Source organism: Pseudopipra pipra, chromosome 5 (assembly GCF_036250125.1).
Source record: "Pseudopipra pipra isolate bDixPip1 chromosome 5, bDixPip1.hap1, whole genome shotgun sequence".
NCBI classification, from domain to species: Eukaryota; Metazoa; Chordata; class Aves; order Passeriformes; family Pipridae; genus Pseudopipra; species Pseudopipra pipra.
This window is the reverse complement of record NC_087553.1, coordinates 74,191,857-74,213,001: the sequence shown is the minus strand read 5'-3', so window position 1 is coordinate 74,213,001 and position 21,145 is coordinate 74,191,857. Positions and strand designations below refer to the sequence as shown.

The window sequence follows — 21,145 nt, the reverse complement described above, 5'->3', positions numbered from 1 at the left end:
CAGGCTGGGAGAGCTGGGAATGTTCCCCTGGAGAAGAGAAGGCTCCAGGGAAACCTTGGAGCTCCTTCCATGGCCTAAAGGGGCTCCAGGAGAGCTGGAGAGGGATTTAGGACAAAGGATGGAGAGACAGGACACAGGGAATGGCTTCCCACTGCCAGAGGGCAGGGATGGGTGGGATATTGGGAAGGAATTCCTGGCTGGAAGGCCCTGGCTCGGGTTTCTCTGCTGGAAAATGCTCTTTTTTTCTCCTCATCTCAGCTCCTCCTTCAATCCTCAGACGTGGGAACAGCTCCAAAGGGTCGCCAAGACCTCGTTGAGGGTCGGGCTGGGCCCCGTGTCCGTGAAATCCCAATTTCCTGGGGGTCGCCGGGAAAATTGCCGGGGGGTAATGACTCCATTCCGCAAATTCCTGCGGCAATTTCAGAGCAGTTTGGTGCTCAAAAGAAAAGCTGTTTTTCTAAAAGAGTGATTTGCTGCAGGCGGGGGAGAAAAAAATAAAAAGAGAAAAGGAAAAAGGAGCAGAGAGAGGAAAAAAAAAGAAGGAAAAAAGGGAGAAAAGGGAGAAAAGGAACAAGGGAAAATTAGGGCGGGAATAAAGTGAAAAATGGGAATTAAAGGGAGAGTAAAATGAAAAATGTTTATGAAAAGAAAGAGGAAAAAGGAAAAAGAGCAAGAGAAAGGAGGGAAATGAAGGGGAATTTATAGGAATTAAGTCTGAGAATGAGGAGATGGGGGAGGCTGGAATTGTTGGGGGGGTGATCCTGGAATATCCAAGGATCCGTTCCCGGGCTCATCCTGCCTTTTCCAGGCAAAGAAAAGCTGTTTTTCGAAAGGAATGATTTGCTGCAGGCAGGGGAAAAAAATAAAAAGAAAAAAGGAAAGGAGGGGAGAGAGGAAAAAAAAAGAAGGAAAAGAGAAAAGGGAGAAAAAAAAAAGAAGGAAAAGTGAGAAAAAAAAAGAGGGAAAAAAAAGGAGAAGGGAGAAAAGGAACAAGGGAAAATTAGGGCGGGAATAAAGCGAAAAATGGGAATTAAAGGGGGAGTAAAATGAAAAATGTTTATGAAAAGAAAGAGGAAAAAGGAAAAAGAGCAAGAGAAAGGAGGGAAATGAAGGGGAATTTATAGGAATTAAGTCTGAGAATGAGGAGGTGGGGGAGGCTGGAATTGTTGGGGGTGATCCTGGAATATCCAAGGATCCATTCCCGGGACCATCCCACCATTTCCAGCCAAAGAAAAGCTGTTTTTCTAAAGGAATGATTTGCTGCAGGAAGGGGAGAAAAAAACAAAAAGAAAAAAGGAAAGGAGGGGAGAGAGGAAAAAAAAAGAAGGAAAAGAGAAAAGGGAGAAAAAAAAAGAAGGAAAAGTGAGGAAAAAAAGAGGGAAAAAAGGGAGAAGGGAGAAAAGGAACAAGGGAAAATTAGGGTGGGAATAAAGCAAAAAATGGGAATTAAAGGGGGAGTAAAATGAAAAATATTTATGATAAGAAAGAAGAGGAAAAAGAGTAAGAGAAAAGGAAGGAAATGAAGGGGAATTTATAGGAATTAAGTTTGGAAAGGAGCAGCTGGGAGGTGGGGGAGGCTGGAATTGTTGGGGGGGTGATCCTGGAATATCCAAGGATCCGTTCCCGTGCTCATCCCGCCTTTTCCAGCCCCTCATTTCCCTCCCTAATGAACAAACTGCATCCCGTGGGATGAAGCTCCGGGGTTATTATGGGCTGCCAGGGCCCCAGGAACCTTTGAACAGGCAAAATCCGGGATTGCTGCCGGGAAAACAACCGGCTCCGGCTCATTCCCGCTTTTTCCTTGCCTTGGGATCCCGATTTCTCCTCCTCGGGATAAAGGGGGTTCCACACCAACCCCTGGGGTGCAGATCCCAGTGCTGGGGAGGGTTGGAAGTGTCCTAAAAAACTTGGGGGGGTTTTTTCAGTGTTACAAAGTTCCTGAGGAAATGGGGAACCTTGGATTTGCTGGTGGAGCTGCTGGAAAGAGTCCGGAGGAAGCTCCGGAGATGTTCCGAGGGCTGGATTCCCTCGGCTCTGGAGCCAGGCTGGGAGAGCTGGGAATGTTCCCCTGGAGAAGAGAAGGCTCCAGGGAGAGCTGAGAGCCCCTGGCAGGGCCTAAAGGGGCTCCAGGAGAGCTGGAGAGGGATTTGGGACAAGGCAGGGAGGGACAGGACACAGGGAATGGCTTCCCAGTGCCAGAGGACAGGGATGGATGGGATATTGGGAAGGAATTGCTGGCTGGGAGGGTGGGGAGGGGCTGGGTTGGAATTCCCAGAAAAGCTGTGGCTGCCCCTGAATCCCTGGAAGTGTCCAAGGGCAGGTTGGAGCAACCTGGGATAGTGGAAGGTGTCCCTGGGGTTGGAACTGGGTGGACTTTAAGGTCCCTTCTAACCCAAACCATTCCAGGATTTTCAGAAATGAGGGGGTTTAGAATCTACCCTCAGTGCTTCCAGGTCTCTCTCCAGCTTAACCATTCCCAGCCGAGGGAAATGCTGGATCCAGGAGGGAAAACAAAGCTCTGGATGCTCCTGGCACAGCCCAGCCCCAAATTCCAGTTCCAAATGGGGCCACAGAGTCCTTGGAGCCCCTTGAAGGGCCTGAAGGGGCTCCAGGAGAGCTGGAGAGGGATTTGGGATAAGGGATGGAGGGACAGGACACAGGGAATGGCTTCCCAGTGCCAGAGGGCAGGGTTAGATGGGATATTGGGAAGGAATTGCTGGCTGGGAGGGTGGGGAGGGGCTGGAATGGATTTCCCAGAGAAGCTGTGGCTGCCCCTGGATCTCTGGAAGTGTCCAAGTGCAGGTTGGAGCAACCTGGGATTGTGGGAGATGTCCCTGGGGTTGGAACTGGGTGGGTTTTAAGGTCCCTTCCAACCCAAACCATTCCAGGATTCCAAGAAATCGGGACGTTTAAGCTCCATCCTCGGTGCTTCCAGGTCTCTCTCCAGCTTAAGCATTCCCAGCTGGATCCAGGAGGGAAAACAAAGCTCTGGATGCCCCTGGCACGGCCGCGGTGTGTTTGTGTTTGTGCCGGGAGCCCTCTCGTGGCTGCTGGAAGGAACATTCCCTCATTCCAGCTCCGGGAATTCCGAGCGGAACTGGCAGAGGCAGGAAAAGGAGGAAGGGATGGGAACGGGACCGAGTGTTTCCCGGATTCCCTGAATCAGAGCGAGATTCACTCGCCACGCTTGGAGTTGCTATTCCTAAAAATATCCTTGTTAATATTCCAGCAGCTGCCGGGAAACATTCCAGGGATTTTTTTCCTGGTCACTTTTTAGGGCTGTCGGTGTCCTGGCTCTGGGTTTTTCCAAGGAAAGCATTCCCTCCATCCCCCAGGAGAGGGTCAGACTGGAGGGTGCTGGGTTTGGAGCAGGATTTGGGCCCTCAGAGGGCAGGAAAAAAGAAGGAAATGGGATATCAGGGCTCGGAAAACAACCACAAATTATTGTCCATCAGCTGAGCCGGGATAATTCCCATCTCCAGCCTGGATACACCCTCCAGCTAGGCTGGAAATTTTATAATATGGATCTTCTCCCAGGGTGTAAAGGACTAACTCTGTGCAGGGAAACCTGAGGGTCTGGGGATTATCCATGGAAAACAAGAAGGAAAAGGAATTCCCTCGTCAGGGGGGATGTTTTAAACTCCCTGTCCTGGCTCTGCTCTATCCCTGGAGGATAAAAACTCAGTTTTAAACCAGTGTTGGGAATCAACAACTACTGAGCCAACCAAGCCCAAATAATAGTGTGGATGGGGTGGCCAGGTGGGATCGGATCAGAAAAGGATTTTTCTGGTTTATCCCCCCCAAAAAAGTGGGGAATTAACCAACCAAACACTGGCCAAAGGTTCTGGGGGTTCAGGTTCGATCCCTGCGTGGATCATTCACTCCAGAGTTGGATTTGGGGGGTTCTTGGGGGTCCCTCCCAACTCAGGATATTCTGGGAACTCCCGAAAGGTCAAATTGGGCCCTTGGCCTCCTGCCCAGCTCCGGGGCTGAGCCAGGGGTCCTCCAGGGATTGTTGGGCCCAATGTCCATCCCAGTCCCTCCATGTCCCAGCCCTGGTGTCCTCCAGGGATTGTTGGTCTCAGTGTCCATCCCAGTCCCTAAATCTCTGAGTCCTGGTGTCCTCCAGGGATTGTTGAGCTCAGTGTCCATCCCAGTCCCTCCATGTCCCAGTCCTGGTGTCCTCCAGGGATTGTTGGGTTCAGTGTCCATCCCAGTCCCTAAATCTCCCAGCCCTGGTGTCCTCCAGGGATTGTTGGAAGCAGCCCCAGAACTCAGTGTCCATCCCAGTCCGTCCCTGTCCAAGCCCTGGTGTCCTCCAGGGATTGTTGGAAGCAGCCCCAGGATTCCATGTCCATCCCAATCCCTAAATGTCCCAGCCTTGGTGTTCTCCAGGGATTTCTTGGAAGCTCCCCCAGGACTCAGTGTCCATCCCAGTTCCTTTCTTGTCCCAGCCCTGGTGTCCTCCAGGGATTGTTGGGCTCAGTGTCCATCCCAGTCCCTCCATGTCCCAGCCCTGGTGTCCTCCAGGGATGTGTTGGAAGCTCCCCCAGGACTCAAGGTCCATCCCAGTCCATCCCAGTCCCTCCCTCATCCCCACACCGCCCAGGAATCCCGGGACACACAGACCTGGCTGGCCTCCAGCTCTGGTTGTGCTTCCTCTGTCTTTTCCAAGGGCTCGGGAAGCTCCAGGGACTGATTTCCTTGCAGATCATCCCCTGGGAGTTTTGGGGGCACAGCCAAGCCCTGCAGAGGGTGACAAGTGACAGCACAATTCCATGAATTCCCGGAGCAGAGGAGGGACAGCGAGGCCCTTTCCCAAGCTCTGCCATTGATCCTTATCCCTTCTCCAACTCGAGCAGGAAAACGGGGGCAAAACTCCGGATTGCAACGAAATTCCAAGAAAATCGGAATCAGCTCGAATGGAAAAGGAATTTCAAGTCCCTGACCGGGAATTTCCTTACCCCGAGGAGAGAAGAGTTTCTCCCTCTCGAGTCTCTCTCCTCCTGGCTTTCCTCGGGTGTTTTCTCCAAGGATTCAGGAGGGTTTCCCAGGAACTGGTGGTTGGGTTCAGCACCACCAGCAGGTGGACCCTGTGGAGACCAATGTGAAATTCCTGCTTTTTTGGGGGTCAAAATTCCAGATGGAAAACGCCGAAAATCAGTAATTCTGGAGCGTGTGCCGAGTGATCTCCCAAGCCTGGCGTTATCCCAGATTCCACCTTAAAAGGCTGGAAAAACGAATGGATACAACGCAGGTGGAGAGGGCAGGGCACTCAAAGCTCAATCCATGAGGATCAAATCATCTATCCATAGGCACATCCCACCTTTCTGGTCAACTCCCAGCCCCTTTTTTCCTTTCCAAAATCCCTTTTAAAATAAGTTTTCCGGATTCTACGTGTCGGCATCTCCTTAATTAATCCCTGAATCCGTAATTAAAAGGAGGGAATTTGTTTTCCTGGGTTTCTAACCCGTCTGTTGGGTCGTGGAAAGGTTAAAAAGGTCTATTCTTGTGTCTACACCTCCCTGGAAGTGTCCAAGGCCAGGTTGGATGGGGTTTGGAACGACCTGGGATAGCGGAAGGAGGGAGATAAACCCGTCAGGAGATGCTTCCAAACATCCCTGTGGTTCCAAATATCCCAAATATCCCACAAGCTCTTGGGCCTCCAGTTAGAGAGACAACATTTCCTGCCAGGAAGGGTTTTTGGAGAGTGGAGACACTTCTCGGATGCCCTAAAAAGAGGATGAGAAAAGCTCCAGGGGCTGTTTCCTGGGATATCTCTTGTCAGGCCTGTCCAGAAGGGACAGATTAAAATCCACGAAGATCCTCCTGGATTAAAATCCATGAAGATCCTCCTGGATTAAGATCTGCAAGATCCTCCTGGATTAAGATCCATGAAGATCCTCCTGGATTAAGATCCACAAGGATCCTCCTGGATTAAAATCCATGAAGATCCTTCTGGATTAAGATCCATGAAGATCCTCCTGGATTAAAATCCATGAAGATCCTCTCCATGAAGATCCTCCTGGATTAAAATCCACGAAGATCCTCCTGGATTAAAAACCATGAAGATCCTTCTGGATTAAAATCCATGAAGATCCTCCTGGATTAAAATCCACGAAGATCCTTCTGGATTAAAATCCATGAAGGTCCTTCTGGATTAAGATCCATGAAGATCCTCCTGGATTAAGATCCACAAAGATCCTCCTGGATTAAGATCCATGAAGATCCTCCTGGATTAAAATCCATGAAGATCCTCCTGGATTAAAATCCACGAAGATCCTCCTGGATTAAGATCCATGAAGATCCTCCTGCAGCTCTGGGAGGTGACCTGGATACAGCCCTCTGATGGCACTCCTGGAGCTGTCCCTGGAATTCGGGCCCAGCCTGGAGATGAAGCCTTAACTTAATAAATCCCTAATTCCCATAAAAATGAGGTGTTAATTGCAATGGCAGAGGACTTGATTATCTTAATTGCAGTTGCAGGTGAGTTGATTGTCTCTGGGAATTAGTCTGGTTACTCAAGCTCTGGAATCCTGGGATATCCTGAGTTGGAAAGGACCCCCAAGGATCATCCTGCACAGACACCCCAACAATCCCACCCTGTCCCTGAGGGCGTTGTCCAGACACTCCTGGAGCTCTGGCAGCCCCACCGTGGACTCCTCTGTTGGACAATCTCAATCCATCCCCACAGCAGGATCAGATCCTTCCCTGCCAGGGCAGCAGAGACAATTCCCAGAATTATTTAAGTTGGAAAAGCCCTCCCAGCCCATGGATCCCCCCTGTGCCCAATGTCCACCTTGTCCCCCAGCCCAGAGCACTGAGTGCCACATCCAGGCCTTCCTTGGACACCTCCAGGGATGGGCACTCCAAACCTCCCCGGGCAGCCCCTGCCAAGGCCTCACCACCCTTTCCATGAGGAAATTTTCCCTAATATCCAACCTGACCCTCCCCTGGCACAGTTGGAGGCCGTTCCCTCTCCTGCTGTCCCTTGTTCCCTGGGAGCAGAGCTTGACCCCCCCCGGCTCCAACCTCCTTCCACAGAATTTTAGGGAGCCAGAAGGTCCCCCCTGAGCCTCCTTTTCTCCAGGCTGAGCCCCCCCAGCTCCCTCAGGAATTCTCCAGACCCTTCCCAGCCCCCTTCCCTTCCTGAATTGAGGGACACATCAAAAAACCCCAACCCTTCATCTCTCCGTGTGTCCCGCTGTTTATCCTCACCTTGGAGACTCCTCCGGACACCGGCAATTCCAGAGGTTCCAGCTCCAGGCTCTGGGCTTCTCTTGGCCCCTCAGGACTGCCCAGGACACTGGGAAAAGGATCCAACCCCAGAGGATCCTGTGACACCAAAAGAAGGGGGTTGCTGGGGCCAGGACCAACCTGAGCTGGCAAGATTCCCACATTTGATGATCTGGATCCCGATGGATTATTCCCAATGGCTTTCCCACCCCTCTCCAGCGTGTTCTGTCCAACCTGGTGGCCTTTTCTCAACCAGGATGGACTGAGAAGTCAACAATTCCTCGCTGGCCACGTCCAAACCCTTCCTTCCAGGCAAATCCAACCCCCCCGGGATCCCTCCGGCTCTTCCGAAGATCCCGGATCCTCGGGCCAGCCGGGAGTCTCTTCCAGCCCAGCTTTTTCCAGGGGGTTAAAACTGAAAGGAGAGAGGTTTAGGTGGGATGTTGGGAAGGAGTTTTTGGCTGGGAGGGCGGGGAAGGGCTGGGATGGATTTCCCAGGGTCCATCCTCAGCACTTCCAGGTCTCTCTCCAGCTCAACCATTCCCAGCCAAGGGAAATGCTGGATACAGGTGGACAAACAAAGCTCTGGATGCTCCTGGCACAGCCCAGCCCCAAATTCCAGTTCCAAATGGAGCCACAGAGTCCTTGGAGCCCCTTCCAGGGCCTAAAGGGGCTCCAGGAGAGCTGGAGAGGGATTTGGGACAAGGCCTGGAGGGACAGGACACAGGGAATGGCTTCCCAGTGCCAGAGGGCAGGGAGAGATGGGATATTGGGAAGGAATTGCTGGCTGAGAGGGTGGGGCGAGGCTGGAATGGATTTCCCAGAGAAGCTGTGGCTGCCCCTGGATCCCTGGAAGTGTCCAAGGCCAGGCTGGAGCAACCTGGGCTAGTGGGAGGTGTCCCTGGGGCTGGAACTGGATGAATCCCAGCTCCAAGTGCCACTGTCCCCTGGGCCTCACGGTGACAGAGGTGACCCCGAAGCCTCCCACGCCTCATTTCCATCCCTCTCCCGTTCCTGGGGGGGTCTGTCCGTCCCCAGGGGAGGCAGATGATGGTACTCACGCCGTGGCTGGTGCCAGCCAGGCCTGCCTGGCCCTTCCTGGAGCTCTGGCTCGTCCTGGATGTCCCCAACTGCCACCGGAGCCCGTCCGGCCCGGCCCGCAGGAGCGCGTCCGAGAGTTCCTTCAGCAGGGCCAGCTGGGACCAGTGCACACCAGTAAGGCCCAGTGCACACCAGTAATGCCCAGGGCACACCAGTCAGGCCCAGTGCCACCCCCCTGCTCCTCCCACATTGCCCTGTGAGGGCAGCCAGCCCAGTGTCCATCCCAGTCCCTCCATGTCCTGGTGTCCTCCAGGGATTGTTGGGCTCAATGTCCATCCCAGTCCCTAAATGTCCCAGCCCTGGTGTCCTCCAGGGATTGTTGGGCTCAATGTCCATCCCAGTCCCTAAATGTCCCAGCCCTGGTGTCTTCCAGGGATTGTTGGGCCCAATGTCCATCCCAGTCCCTCCATGTCCCAGCCCTGGTGTCCTCCAGGGATCTGTTGGAAGCTCCCCCAGGACTCAATGTCCATCCCTGTCCCTCCATGTCCAAGCCCTGGTGTCTTCCAGGGATTGTTGGGCCCAGTGTCCATCCCAGTCCCTCCATGTCCTGGTGTCCTCCAGGGATTGTTGGGCTCAATGTCCATCCCAGTCCCTAAATCTCTGAGCCCTGGTGTTCTCCAGGGATTGTTGGAAGCTCTCCCAGGACTCAACATCCATCCCAGTCCGTCCATGTCCATCCCAGTCCCTCCATGTCCATCCCAGTCCCTCCATGTCCCAGCCCTGGTGTCCTCCAGGGATTGTTGGGCTCAATGTCCATCTCAGTCTGTCCCTGTCCAAGCCCTGGTGTTCTCCAGGGATCTGCTGGAAGCTCCCCCAGGACTCAGTGTCCATCCCAGTCCCTCCATGTCCCAGCCCTCGTGTTCTCCAGGGATTGTTGGGCTCAGTGTCCATCCCAGTTCCTTTCATGTCCAAGCCCTGGTGTCCTCCAGGGATGTCTTGGAAGCTCCCCCAGGACTCAATGTCCATCCCAGTCCGTCCCTGTCCAAGCCCTGGTGTTCTCCAGGGATCTGTTGGAAGCTCCCCCAGGACTCAGTGTCCATCCCAGTCCCTCCACGTCCCAGCCCTGGTGTCCTCCAGGGGGCCACAGAGTCCTTGGAGCCCCTTCCAGGGCCTAAAGGGGCTCCAGGAGAGCTGGAGAGGGATTTGGGATAAGGGATGGAGGGACAGGACACAGGGAATGGCTTTCCAGTGCCAGAGGGCAGGGATAGGTGGGATATTGGGAAGGAATTGCTGGCTGGAAGGGTGGGGAAGGGCTGGAATGGATTTCCCAGAGAAGCTGTGGCTGCCCCTGGATCCCTGGAAGTGACCAAGGTTGGGTTGGAGCAACCTGGGAGAGTGGAAGGTGTGGGGTTGGAATTGGATGAGTCCAAGCTCCAAGTCTCCCTGGGCCTCAGATCCAGGGAACAGCTGGAAAAGCTCAATTCCAACCCCCTCGGCAGGAAGGTCAAAGCATCACCCACCTTGATCCCGTGGGATTCCAAGAGCTTCTCCAGGTCCTGGAAGAGGAAGGAAGGGTCAGAACTTCTCCCCCCTCTCTCCTCCAGCCCAGGAAGGGGATCCTACGGGGGCACCAGGTCCCGTCTGCCACCCCAACTCCAGACAGGGAGGTTTTTCCATAATTTTGGTTGGATTTACCTCCAGTTCCACGGCTCTGCCCGGTGGACCAGGTTCTCCCTTCAAATAAACATTAATTAATAAAAATTAATTAAGTTGTTAATTCCATGAGGAGCAAGAAGGAAAGCTCTGAGGAAGGGGGATAATCCCATATCTGGGATATTAATCCCGGAAAAATCCCTGGCAGGTCAGAGGGGGGGTTGGAATCCCACCCTGCTCGTCCTTCACTCCATCGGACACGGTCGTTTCCCGGGATTTTCCAAGCCTGGAGCAGAACCAGCCGTGAAATTTGGGCCAAGGCCTTTGCACCACCCCCTTCTCCATGTCTGGGCCACCATGGAGGGATGGACTGGGATGGATTGGGATGGAATGGCTGAACTGGGAATGTCTGAGTCACCATGGAGGGATGGACTGGCTGGATTGGGATGGACTGGCTGGACTGGGATGGACTGGCTGGACTGGGATGGAGTGGCTGGACTGGGATGGAATGGCTGGATTGGGATGGACTGGCTGGACTGGGATGGAATGGCTGGACTGGGATGGACTGGCTGGATTGGGATGGACTGGCTGGACTGGGATGGAATGGCTGGACTGGGATGGAATGGCTGGACTGGGATGGACTGGCTGGATTGGGATGGAATGGCTGGACTGGGATGGACTGGCTGGACTGGGAATATCTGAGTCACCATGGAGGGATGGACTGGCTGGACTGGGATGGACTGGCTGGACTGGGATGGACTGGCTGGACTGGGATGGAATGGCTGAACTGGGATGGACTGGTTGAACTGGGAATGTCTGAGCCACCATGGAGGGATGGACTGGCTGGACTGGGAATGTCTGATCCACCATGGAGGGATGGACTGGCTGGACTAGGAATGTCTGAGGCACAGCCTGTTCATGTCACCTGGCCAAGTCCTGCTCTCCAGAGCCCTGGATCTCCTGCCCATCAGAAAATCCACCTGTACCCTCTTCCCGCAGCGTTTCCCTCCCCTTTTTTGGGAAGGGGTTGGTCCCCCCCTCTAGAGATCCCAGGATGTGTGTGGTGCCTGAAGCCACTTCTCCTTCCAGCCCTTCCTGAGCTCGCAGGAAGGAAGGAGAGAAGGAAAAAAAGCTCCGAACCCTTTGGAATTCGATCCCATTCCGCTCCTTGGACAACATTTTTCCTCCTACGGGTTTGGGAGTCCATCCCAGAAAACCCAACCCCCTTTGGGGGGGGTCAGAAAAGCTTGGAATGGGGGTTTTTCCCCCTCTGGACACAACACCCAGGACGTACCTTTGGGCCTGGGGGGCCTCTTTCCCCTCTCAATCCGTCCTTCCCGGGATCCCCCTGGAAGGAGCAGGAATGTGTGTTAGTTCTTTGTCCCTTCTAAAATTCCCGGTGGTGATGACGCTGGAATGGATTCCCATTGGATGAGGAATCCATTCTTCATCCATTCCAGCATTCCTTGTGTCCTGGTCCGTGCTGGCCCCGAATTAACACCACCTTTTCCAGGTGGACCAGGAGCTTTTCCTTGGATCTCGCTCGTTCCCGTTTTTCCGTTAACTCTTCGCTCGACCTACAGCTCATATTCCCGAGAATTTTCCCGCTTTTCCTGCTTTTCCTTTCCCCTCCTTGGGCTAATAATGGAATTCCCAACCCAACTCTGCCTCCACTTCCTTGTAATCCCAGCCTGGCCGATGGAACAACGTCGTTTCCTTGGAAAAGCCGGGCCTGGGAGCTTTAAGTGGGGTTTGGGAGCTTCCAGACCCACATTCCTTGGAAGCTCTTTGTCTTCCACAAACTGGAGTTATCCCAGCATTCCAAGTCATCTTATTCCCTGTTTTCCCAAAGCAATCAGGGAAATGGAGCATGGGATTGATCCCTCTGGTTCCTGGGCTGAAAATCCCTCTGGTTTTTCCCTGTGGGAATGTGGAAGGAAAACTTCACCTTGTCCCACCAATCACCCAAAACCGATGCACTGGGAGGATTTTTGTGGTTGGAAGTGGGAATTTTCTTCGGGAAATCAGGAGTTTTAGGCTGTTTTGGGGATCTTTGACTCATAAAAGGAGTGAAAATACAGGAGATGTGAAAAATAATCCCACCTGGAGCTTCCAACCCTCGGAAGAGCTCAAGGTCTTACCTTGTCTCCTTTCAGGATGTTCTCCAAGGAAGTTATCTGGGAAAAAAAACAGGGAAAAATCTGTTTTTCAGGGAACAGGAGGTGCTCGGATTCCCCATATTCCACTCCCAAACATTCCAGAGCTCAAGTAGAGAGGGATAAACAAGAGAACAGGAGCCCAAATAGACAAAAAAACTCTGGAACAAAAAGCTCTTCCCAGTTTTTCAGGGAACAGGAGGTGCTTGGATTCCCCATGTCCCATTCCCAAATATTCCAGAGCTCAAGTAGAGCAGGATAAACAAGAGAACAGGAGCCCAAATAGACAAAAAAACCCTGGAACAAAAAGCTCTTCCCAGTTTTTCAGGGAACAGGAGAGGCTTGGATTCCCCGTGTCCCACTCCCAAATATTCCAGAGCTCAAGGAGTGTGGGATAAACAAGAGAACAAGAGACCAAATAGGCAAAAAAAACCCTGGAACAAAAAGCTCTTCCCAGTTTTTCAGGGAGCAGGAGATGCTTGGATTCGCCGTGTCCCACTCCCAAATATTCCAGAGCTCAGGTGGAATGGGATAAACAAGAGACAAGAGATCAAATAGACAAAAAAAACCCCAAAAATGGGGCTGAGATCCAAAAATCAGCAGAAATGGGTGGAACTCACCACACTTCCAGGAATTCCAGGCAGTCCAGGCTCCCCCTGTGGAGACACAACATCCCCCCAAAAAAAACAGGGAGAAGAGAAACTCAACATTTTATCCCTTAAATTAACTCTCCCTCAGGCAAAAATCTTAATGGGAAGGTGCAAACCTATGGATTCTTCCTTGTCTCCTGGAATTCCCTGGGAATGGGAGGGAGAAGAAGCAGGATAAGAAGGAGTTTTGGGAAGGGATCTCAGGATCTGATGGATGAACAATGAGCTCGGGAAATCTGGATTTCCCTGGATTTCCCCTGCATGGGAATTCTCTGAGATTTCATTAGGAATGAGCTCGTTATCCTCATTTTCCTGCTCCTCAGGGATTGGCCTCTAGGGAATTTCTTCACAAAGTTTTTGGGAACACCAAGCCTTGGAAACCCTGACAATGGATCCGATCTGGGCCAGTGTTTTCCAAAGGTTTTAGAGCTTGGGATCAGATCCTCCCTTGGGAGAATCTTCCAAGGATTCCCTGGGAATGGGAGAAAGAGGCAGGATGAGGAGGAGCTGTGGGAAGGGATCTCAGGATCTGATGGATGAACAATGAGATCAGGAAATCTGGATTTCCCAGGATTTCCCCTGCATGGGAATTCTCTGAGATTTCATTAGGAATGAGCTCGTTATCCTCATTTTTCTACTCCTCAGGGATTGGGCTCTTTAGGGAATTTCCACTCCTCAGTTCCACAAAATATTTGGGAACACCAAGCCTTGGAGACCCCGACAACGGATCCGGTCTGGGCCGGTGTTTTCCAAAGGTTTTCGAGCTTGGGATCAGATCCTGCCTTGGGAGAATCTTCCAGGGATTCCCTGGGAATGGGAGAAAGAGGCAGGAGGAGAAGAAGGAGCTGTGGGAAGGGATCTCAGGATCTGATGGATGAACAGTGAGCTCAGGAAATGTGGATTTCCCTGGATTTCCCCTGCACGGGAATTCTCTGAGATTTCTTTAGGAATGAGCTCATTATCCTCATTTTCCTGCTCCTCAGGGATTGGGCTCTTTAGGGAATTTCCTCTCCTCAGTTCCACAAAATATTTGGGAACACCAAGCCTTGGAGACCCCGACAATGGATCTGGTCTGGGCCGGTGTTTTCCAAATGTTTTCAAGCTCGGGATCAGATCCTCCCTTGGGAGAATCTTCCAGGGATTCCTTGGGAATGAGAGGGAGAAGAGGTAGGATGAGGAGGAGCCGTGGGAAGGGATCTCAGGATCTGATGGATCAACAGTTAGCTCAGGAAATCTGGATTTCCCTGGATTTCCCCTGCCTGCATGGGAATTCTCTGAGATTTCATTAGGAATGAGCTCGTTATCCTCATTTTTCTGCTCCTCAGGGATTGGGCTCTACAGGGAATTTCCTCACAAAGTTTGTGGGAACACCAAGCCTTGGAGACCTCGACAATGGATCCAGTCTGGGTCGGTGTTTTCCAAAGGTTTTAGAGTGGGATCAGATCCTCCCTTGGGAGAATCTTCCAGGGATTCCTTGGGAATGGGAGGGAGAAGAGGCAGGATGAGGAGGAGCTGTGGGAAGGGATCTCAGGATCTGATGGATGAACAGTTAGCTCAGGAAATGTGGATTTCCCTGGATTTCCCCTGCATGGGAATCCTCTGAGATTTCATTAGGAATGGGTTCATTATCCTCATTATCCTCCTTCTCCTGGGATCAGGCTCTTTAGGGAATTTCCTCTCCTCAGTTCCACAAAATATTTGGGAACACCAAGCCTTGGAGACCCTGACAACGGATCCGATCTGGGTCGGTGTTTTCCAAAGGATTTAGAGCTTGGGATCAGATCCTCCCTTGGGAGAATCTTCCAGGGATTCCTTGGGAATGGGAGAAAGAGGCAGGATGAGGAGGAGCTGTGGGAAGGGATCTCAGGATCTGATGGATGAACAATGAGATCAGGAAATCTGGATTTCCCTGGATTTCCTCTGCCCAGGAATTCTCTGAGATTTCATTAGGAATGAGGTCGTTATCCTCATTTTTCTGCTCCTCAGGGATTGGGCTCTTTAGGGAATTTCCTCTCCTCAGTTCCACAAAATATTTGGGAACACTAAGCCTTGGAGACCCCGACAATGGATCCGGTCTGGGCCGGTGTTTTCCAAAGGTTTTCAAGCTTGGGATCAGATCCTGCCTTGGGAGAATCTTCCAGGAATTCCATGGGAATGGGAGGGAGAAGAGGCAGGACGAGGAGGAGCCGTGGGAAGGGATCTCAGGATCTGATGGATGAACAATGAGCTCAGGAAATCTGGATTTCCCTGGATTTCCCCTGCACGGGAATTCTCTGAGATTTCGTTAGGAATGAGCTCATTATCCTCATTTTTCTGCTCCTCAGGGATTGGGCTCTTTAGGGAATTTCCTCTCCTCAGTTCCACAAAATATTTGGGAACACTAAGCCTTGGAGACCCCGACAATGGATCCGGTCTGGGCCGGTGTTTTCCAAAGGTTTTAGAGCTTGGGATCAGATCCTCCCTTGGGAGAATCTTCCAGGGATTCCTTGGGAATGGGAGAAAGAGGCAGGATGAGGAGGAGCTGTGGGAAGGGATCTCAGGATCTGATGGATGAACAGTGAGCTCAGGAAATCTGGATTTCCCTAAATTTCCCCTGCATGGGAATTCTCTGAGATTTCATTAGGAATGAGCTTGTTATCCTCATTTTCCTGCTCCTCAGGGATTGGGCTCTACAGGGAATTTCCTCTCCTCAGTTCCACAAAATATTCGGGAACACCAAGCCTTGGAGACCCCGACAATGGATCCGGTCTGGGCCGGTGTTTTCCAAAGGTTTTCGAGCTTGGGATCAGATCCTCCCTTGGGAGAATCTTCCAGGGATTCCTTGGGAATGAGAGGGAGAAGAGGTAGGATGAGGAGGAGCTGTGGGAAGGGATCTCAGCAGCTTTTCGTTTAATTTATGTCCTAATTATATTAATTATGTGCCAATTATATTAATTATGTTCCAATTATATTAATTTACGTCCTAATTATTAAACAAAAAGGTGGAAAATCCCAATATTCCCTTGGAAGAGGAGATCCCGCTCCACAGGAGAGGAGGGTGGGGTTTTTTTTCACACCCTGCAAACTTTAAGGCAGAAAATAAATCCAATTTTTTTTCTGGAATTGCCCCATTCCCAAGCCCATCCTGTGGAAATTCCCCCAGGGAATTCCTTACATCCTTTCCAGGTTGTCCCGTGTCTCCTTTCATTCCTCGCTCTCCGGGTCGGCCCGGGATTCCAGGAGGGCCCTGCAAGGGCAGAAACAGAGAGAAAAAAAAAATCAGGAATAAAACCTGGGCAGAAAAACTGGGATTCCCAGTGGGATGGAGAAGGAAAATCCTCTCCTGGGCAGAAGTTGAGTCTCCCCTGGTGCTCAGCTTTTTAAAAAAATAATTATAATAATTTTTAATTTTTACAATATGTATAATTTTTATAATAATTATAAGTTTATAATAAGAATAATAATTTTTATAATTATAATTTCACAATGATTAGATTTTTAGTAGAATCATAATTTTATAAAAATTATTATTTTATAATAATTTTAATAATAATTATAATAATTTTAATAATAATCTCGAAATAATTATTATAATTATAATAATTTAATGAAATAATATTTTGTAATAATTATAATTTTATAATAAAAATATATTATAATAATTATAATATTTTCATAATAATTATATTTTTAGCAGAATTATAATTTTTAACAATTATTATTTTTATATTAATTTTAATAATAGTTATAATAATTTGAGAACAAACATAATAATTTTTATAACAATTTTAATAATTTCTTAATGATTATATTTTAGCAGAATTATAATTTTATAACAATTATCATCTTATAATAATTTTAATATTTTTCTAAAAATTATAATAATTGTTATTACAATTATAATATTTATGGAGATTATATTTTATCATAATCATAATTTCATAATAATTAATAATTTTATAATAATTACAATAGTTTCATAATAATTATAATTTTGTAATAATTATAATAATTATAATAATTTCATAGTAATTTTTCTAATTACAATTTTATAACAATTACAATAACTGTTCTAATATTTATAATATTTTTATTAACATTATATTTTAATCATATTTGTAACTTTATAATAATATTTTATGAAAATTTTATAATTATTATAATATATTCTATAATGATTATATTTTATAATAACTATAATTTTATAATAATTATTATTTTATAATAATTTTAATAATATTGTTAATAATTTTATAACAATTATAATAATTTTATAATAGTTTTAATAATTCATATAATAATTATATTTTTAGCATAATTGTGATTTTAAAATAATTCTTAATTTTCTAATAATTTCTATAATAATTCTATAAAAGTAATTTTTATAACAATCATAATAAATTTTTACAACAATTACAATAATTATTACCCTGATTCCTCTCACTCCTGGTTCTCCAGCTTCTCCCTGAAAAAGAGAGGGAAAAGCAGTTTTAAAATATTCCTCCATCCAAGTTCAACATTCCTTGGGGATCCTGATTTTATCCCCGATTTTATCCCTGATTTTAATGCACTTGGAGCAGGTTCAGGGAGAGAACCAAACCCACCCACCATTCCCAGGGATTTAATTTCCTCTTAATCCTTGGAAAAATCAAAATAAAGGTGACTTTATGTCATCTGAGATGTCTTAATGAAGAAATAAATTAAGATAAATAAATAAACAAATAAACAAACAATAAATTATAATATAAATTATAAATAAATATATTTAAAATGATAATTAAATGTTCATATTAAGGAGTTATTTCCACCAAATCCCAATATTAGGAGTTCTGGGAATGTTGGGATGACGCCCTCAGGGATAAAGTGGGATTTTCCAACTTGGAATATTCCACGTTTTTGTTTGTGCAGAACATAAAGAACCATCTCCCAGAGCTAAAAAAAAGCAATTTAGTTGTTTTTTTTGGCCTTTTCCTTACAGCTTTTAGGTCCAGAGGAGGAAAACAGAGGGAAAAAAAGGAAGCAAAGCCGGGAAGGGGATTTTCCAGAGCCTCATCTAAGGCCAAATAAATGAGATAAATTCTTCAAAATAAATGAGATAAATTCTTCAAAATAAATGAGATAAGTTATTCAAAATAAACGAGATAAATTCTTCAAAATAAACGAGATAAATTCTTCAAAATAATTTAGATAAATTCTTCAAAATAATTTAGATAAATTCTTCAAAATAAACGAGATAAACTCTTCAAAATAAACGAGATAAATTCTTCAAAATAAATGAGAGAAATTCTTCAAAATAAATGAGAGAAATTCTTCAAAATAAATGAGAGAAATTCTTCAAAATAAATAAGTTATTCAAAATAAATGAGAGAAATTCTTCAAAATAAATAAGTTATTCAAAATAAATGAGAGAAATTCTTCAAAATAAACGAGATAAATTCTTCAAGATGAATCAAGGGGTTGGATTTTCCAGCTGCTGTTTAATTAATTAACGTGGAATTTTTTGCCCCAGGGGGTCGAGGGCGTTAAAATCCTGGAATTTAATCCCCAGAGGGCTCTCAAAGCCATGATATTAAACCACCTCTGGCACAGCACATCCCGCTTTTCCATCATTCCCAGGGCTTCCCGGGAAGTTGGGGACTCTGGGATGACATTTCCAGCCACAAAAGAGATTTTTATTCCGAATTTTCTCCTCAGACCGAGAGATTTTGGTGGGAAATCACCGACTAGGCCGCGGCCTTGGTTTTTTTCTGTGACTTCCTTGGTGCTCCTTTTCCAGGGATAACCCAGCCCTTGGAACTGGAGGAAGGTCTTCCCTGGCTCTGCTTTAGGAGACTTTTTCCAAAAGCCAAGTTGGGGATAAGAAGAGTTTAAAAAAACAATTTTCCAGAGGCCAGTCCTGATGTTTTTGTGAGGGGACACCTCCTTTGATCCTAAGATTATTAAGAGGGATCCTTTTCCATTTGATATCCAGGGATAACCCAGACCTTGGAACTGGAGAAAAGTCTTCCCTGGCTGTGCTTGGAGTGATTTTCCAAAGCCAAGTTGGACAAGTTGGGGATAAGAAGGGTTTAAGAAACCAGTTTTCCAGAGGCCAGCCCTGATGTTTCTGTGAGAGGATTATTAAGAGGGATCCTTTTCCACCTGATATCCAGGGATAACCCAGCCCTTGGAACTGGAGAAAGGTCTTCCCTGGCCCTGCTGTAGGAGAGTTTTTCCAAAAGCCAAGTTGGGGATAAGAAGAGTTTTAAAAAAACAGTTTTCCAGTGGCCAGTCCTGATGTTTTTGATCCTAAGATTTTTAAGAGGGATCCTTTTCCACCTGATATCCAGGGATAACCCAGCCCTTGGAACTGGAGAAAGGTCCTCCCTGGCTGTGCTTGGAGTGATTTTCCAAAGCCAAGTTGGCCAAGTTTGGGATAAGAAGGGTTTAAGAAACCAGCCCCTCCCCACCCTCCCAGGGAACAATGCGTTTCATCCCCCCAGGACTCACCTTCTGACCCGGTTTTCCAGACAAACCCACATTTCCCTGCAGGAATAGAGACCATCAGTGCCAGGGCAAGGAGGACACAGGGGGAATAACTGGAATAGCAGCAGCAGGAAAACCAGAGAGGGGGGAAATGGGGTGTCCTGAGGTCTTAAACCTCTTGATTTTCCCCCTAAACCCTCCCTTTCCCACATTTTTTCCCCTGCCTGGAGTTGACAAGTGACATTTTTTCTTCCAAACCTCCTGATTTTGTCCCCAAACCTCCTGATTTTCCCCTTTATCCCTCCCTTTCCCACATTTTTTCCCCTCCCTGGAACTGAAAAGAGACATTTTGTTTCCAAACCTCCTGATTTTCTCTCTTAACCTCCTGATTTTCCCCCTAAACCCTCCCCTTCCCACATTTTTTCACCTGCCTGGAGTTCACAAGAGACATTTTGTCCCCAAACCTCCTGATTTTTCTCTTTATCCCTCCCTTTCCCACATTTTTTTCCCCTGCCTGGAGTTGACATTTTGTGTCTAAATCTCCTGATTTTGTCCCCAAACCTCCTGATTTTCCCCCCAAACCTCCCGATTTTCCCCCCAAACCTCCCAATTTCCCCCCTAATCCCTCCCCTTCCCACATTTTTTCACCTGCCTGGAGCTGACAGAGACATTTTGTCCCCAAACCTCCCTATTTCCCCCCTAAACCCTCCCAATTTCCCCCCTAAACCCTCCCTTTCCCACATTTTTTCCCCTGCCTGGAGCCGACAAGAGACATTTTGTCTCTAAACCTCCTGATTTTGTCCCCAAACCTCCTGATTTTCCCCTTTATCCCTCCCTTTTTCCCATTTTTCCCCTGCCTGGAGTTGACATTTTGTGTCTAAATCTCCTGATTTTCTCCCCAAACCTCCTGATTTTCTCTCTTAACCTCCTGATTTTCCCCTTTATCCCTCCCTTTCCCACATTTTTTCCCCTCCCTGGAACTGAAAAGAGACATTTTGTCTCCAAACCTCCTCATTTTCTCTCTTTACCTCCTGATTTTCCCCCTAAATCCTCCCCTTCCCACATTTTTTCCCCTGCCTGGAGTTCACAAGAGACATTTTGTCCCCAAACCTCCTGATTTTCCCCTTTATCCCTCCCTTTTTCCCATTTTCCCCCCTGCCTGGAGTTGACCTTTCGTGTCTAAATCTCCTGATTTTGTCCCCAAACCTCCTGATTTTCCCACCAAACCTCCCAATTTCCCCCCTAATCCCTCCCCTTCCCACATTTTTTCCCCTCCCTGGAACTGAAAAGAGACATTTTGTTTCCAAACCTCCTGATTTTCTCTCTTAACCTCCTGATTTTCCCCCTAAACCCTCCCCTTCCCACATTTTTTCACCTGCCTGGAGTTCACAAGAGAGATTTTGTCCCCAAACCTCCTGATTTTTCTCTTTATCCCTCCCTTTCCCACATTTTTTTCCCCTGCCTGGAGTTGACATTTTGTGTCTAAATCTCCTGATTTTGTCCCCAAACCTCCTGATTTTCCCCCCAAACCTCCCGATTTTCCCCCCAAACCTCCCAATTTCCCCCCTAATCCCTCCCCTTCCCACATTTTTTCACCTGCCTGGAGCTGACAGAGACATTTTGTCCCCAAACCTCCTGATTTCCCCCCTAAACCCTCCCAATTTCCCCCCTAAACCCTCCCTTTCCCACATTTTTTCCCCTGCCTGGAGCCGACAAGAGACATTTTGTCTCTAAACCTCCTGATTTTGTCTCCAAACCTCCTGATTTTCCCCTTTATCCCTCCCTTTCCCACATTTTTTCCCCTACATGGAGTTCCCAAGAGACATTTTATCTCCAAACCCCCTGATTTTCTCTCTTTACCTCCTGATTTTCCCCCTAAATCCTCCCCTTCCCACATTTTTTCCCCTGCCTGGAGTTCACAAGAGACATTTTGTCCCCAAACCTCCTGATTTTCCCCTTTATCCC

The 21,145-nt window shown here is 48.0% G+C and overlaps 1 protein-coding gene across 1 annotated transcript in view; it reads right to left on the bottom strand.

Annotated features, from left to right (window-relative positions):
• The window catches only part of LOC135415252 (collagen alpha-1(VII) chain-like), a 136,794-nt gene that overhangs the window by 69,262 nt on the left and 46,387 nt on the right, over nt 1–21,145 (bottom strand). The window contains exons 39-50 of the mRNA XM_064656912.1: nt 19,205–19,240; nt 17,145–17,180; nt 15,891–15,962; nt 12,707–12,742; nt 12,072–12,107; nt 11,225–11,278; nt 9,973–10,011; nt 9,798–9,833; nt 8,298–8,432; nt 7,219–7,335; nt 4,965–5,093; nt 4,630–4,746 (exon numbers count right to left, since the gene is read on the bottom strand). Of these exons, the coding sequence (XP_064512982.1) occupies nt 4,630–4,746; nt 4,965–5,093; nt 7,219–7,335; nt 8,298–8,432; nt 9,798–9,833; nt 9,973–10,011; nt 11,225–11,278; nt 12,072–12,107; nt 12,707–12,742; nt 15,891–15,962; nt 17,145–17,180; nt 19,205–19,240 (843 nt within the window). The remainder of the gene's footprint in view (nt 1–4,629; nt 4,747–4,964; nt 5,094–7,218; nt 7,336–8,297; nt 8,433–9,797; nt 9,834–9,972; nt 10,012–11,224; nt 11,279–12,071; nt 12,108–12,706; nt 12,743–15,890; nt 15,963–17,144; nt 17,181–19,204; nt 19,241–21,145) is intronic.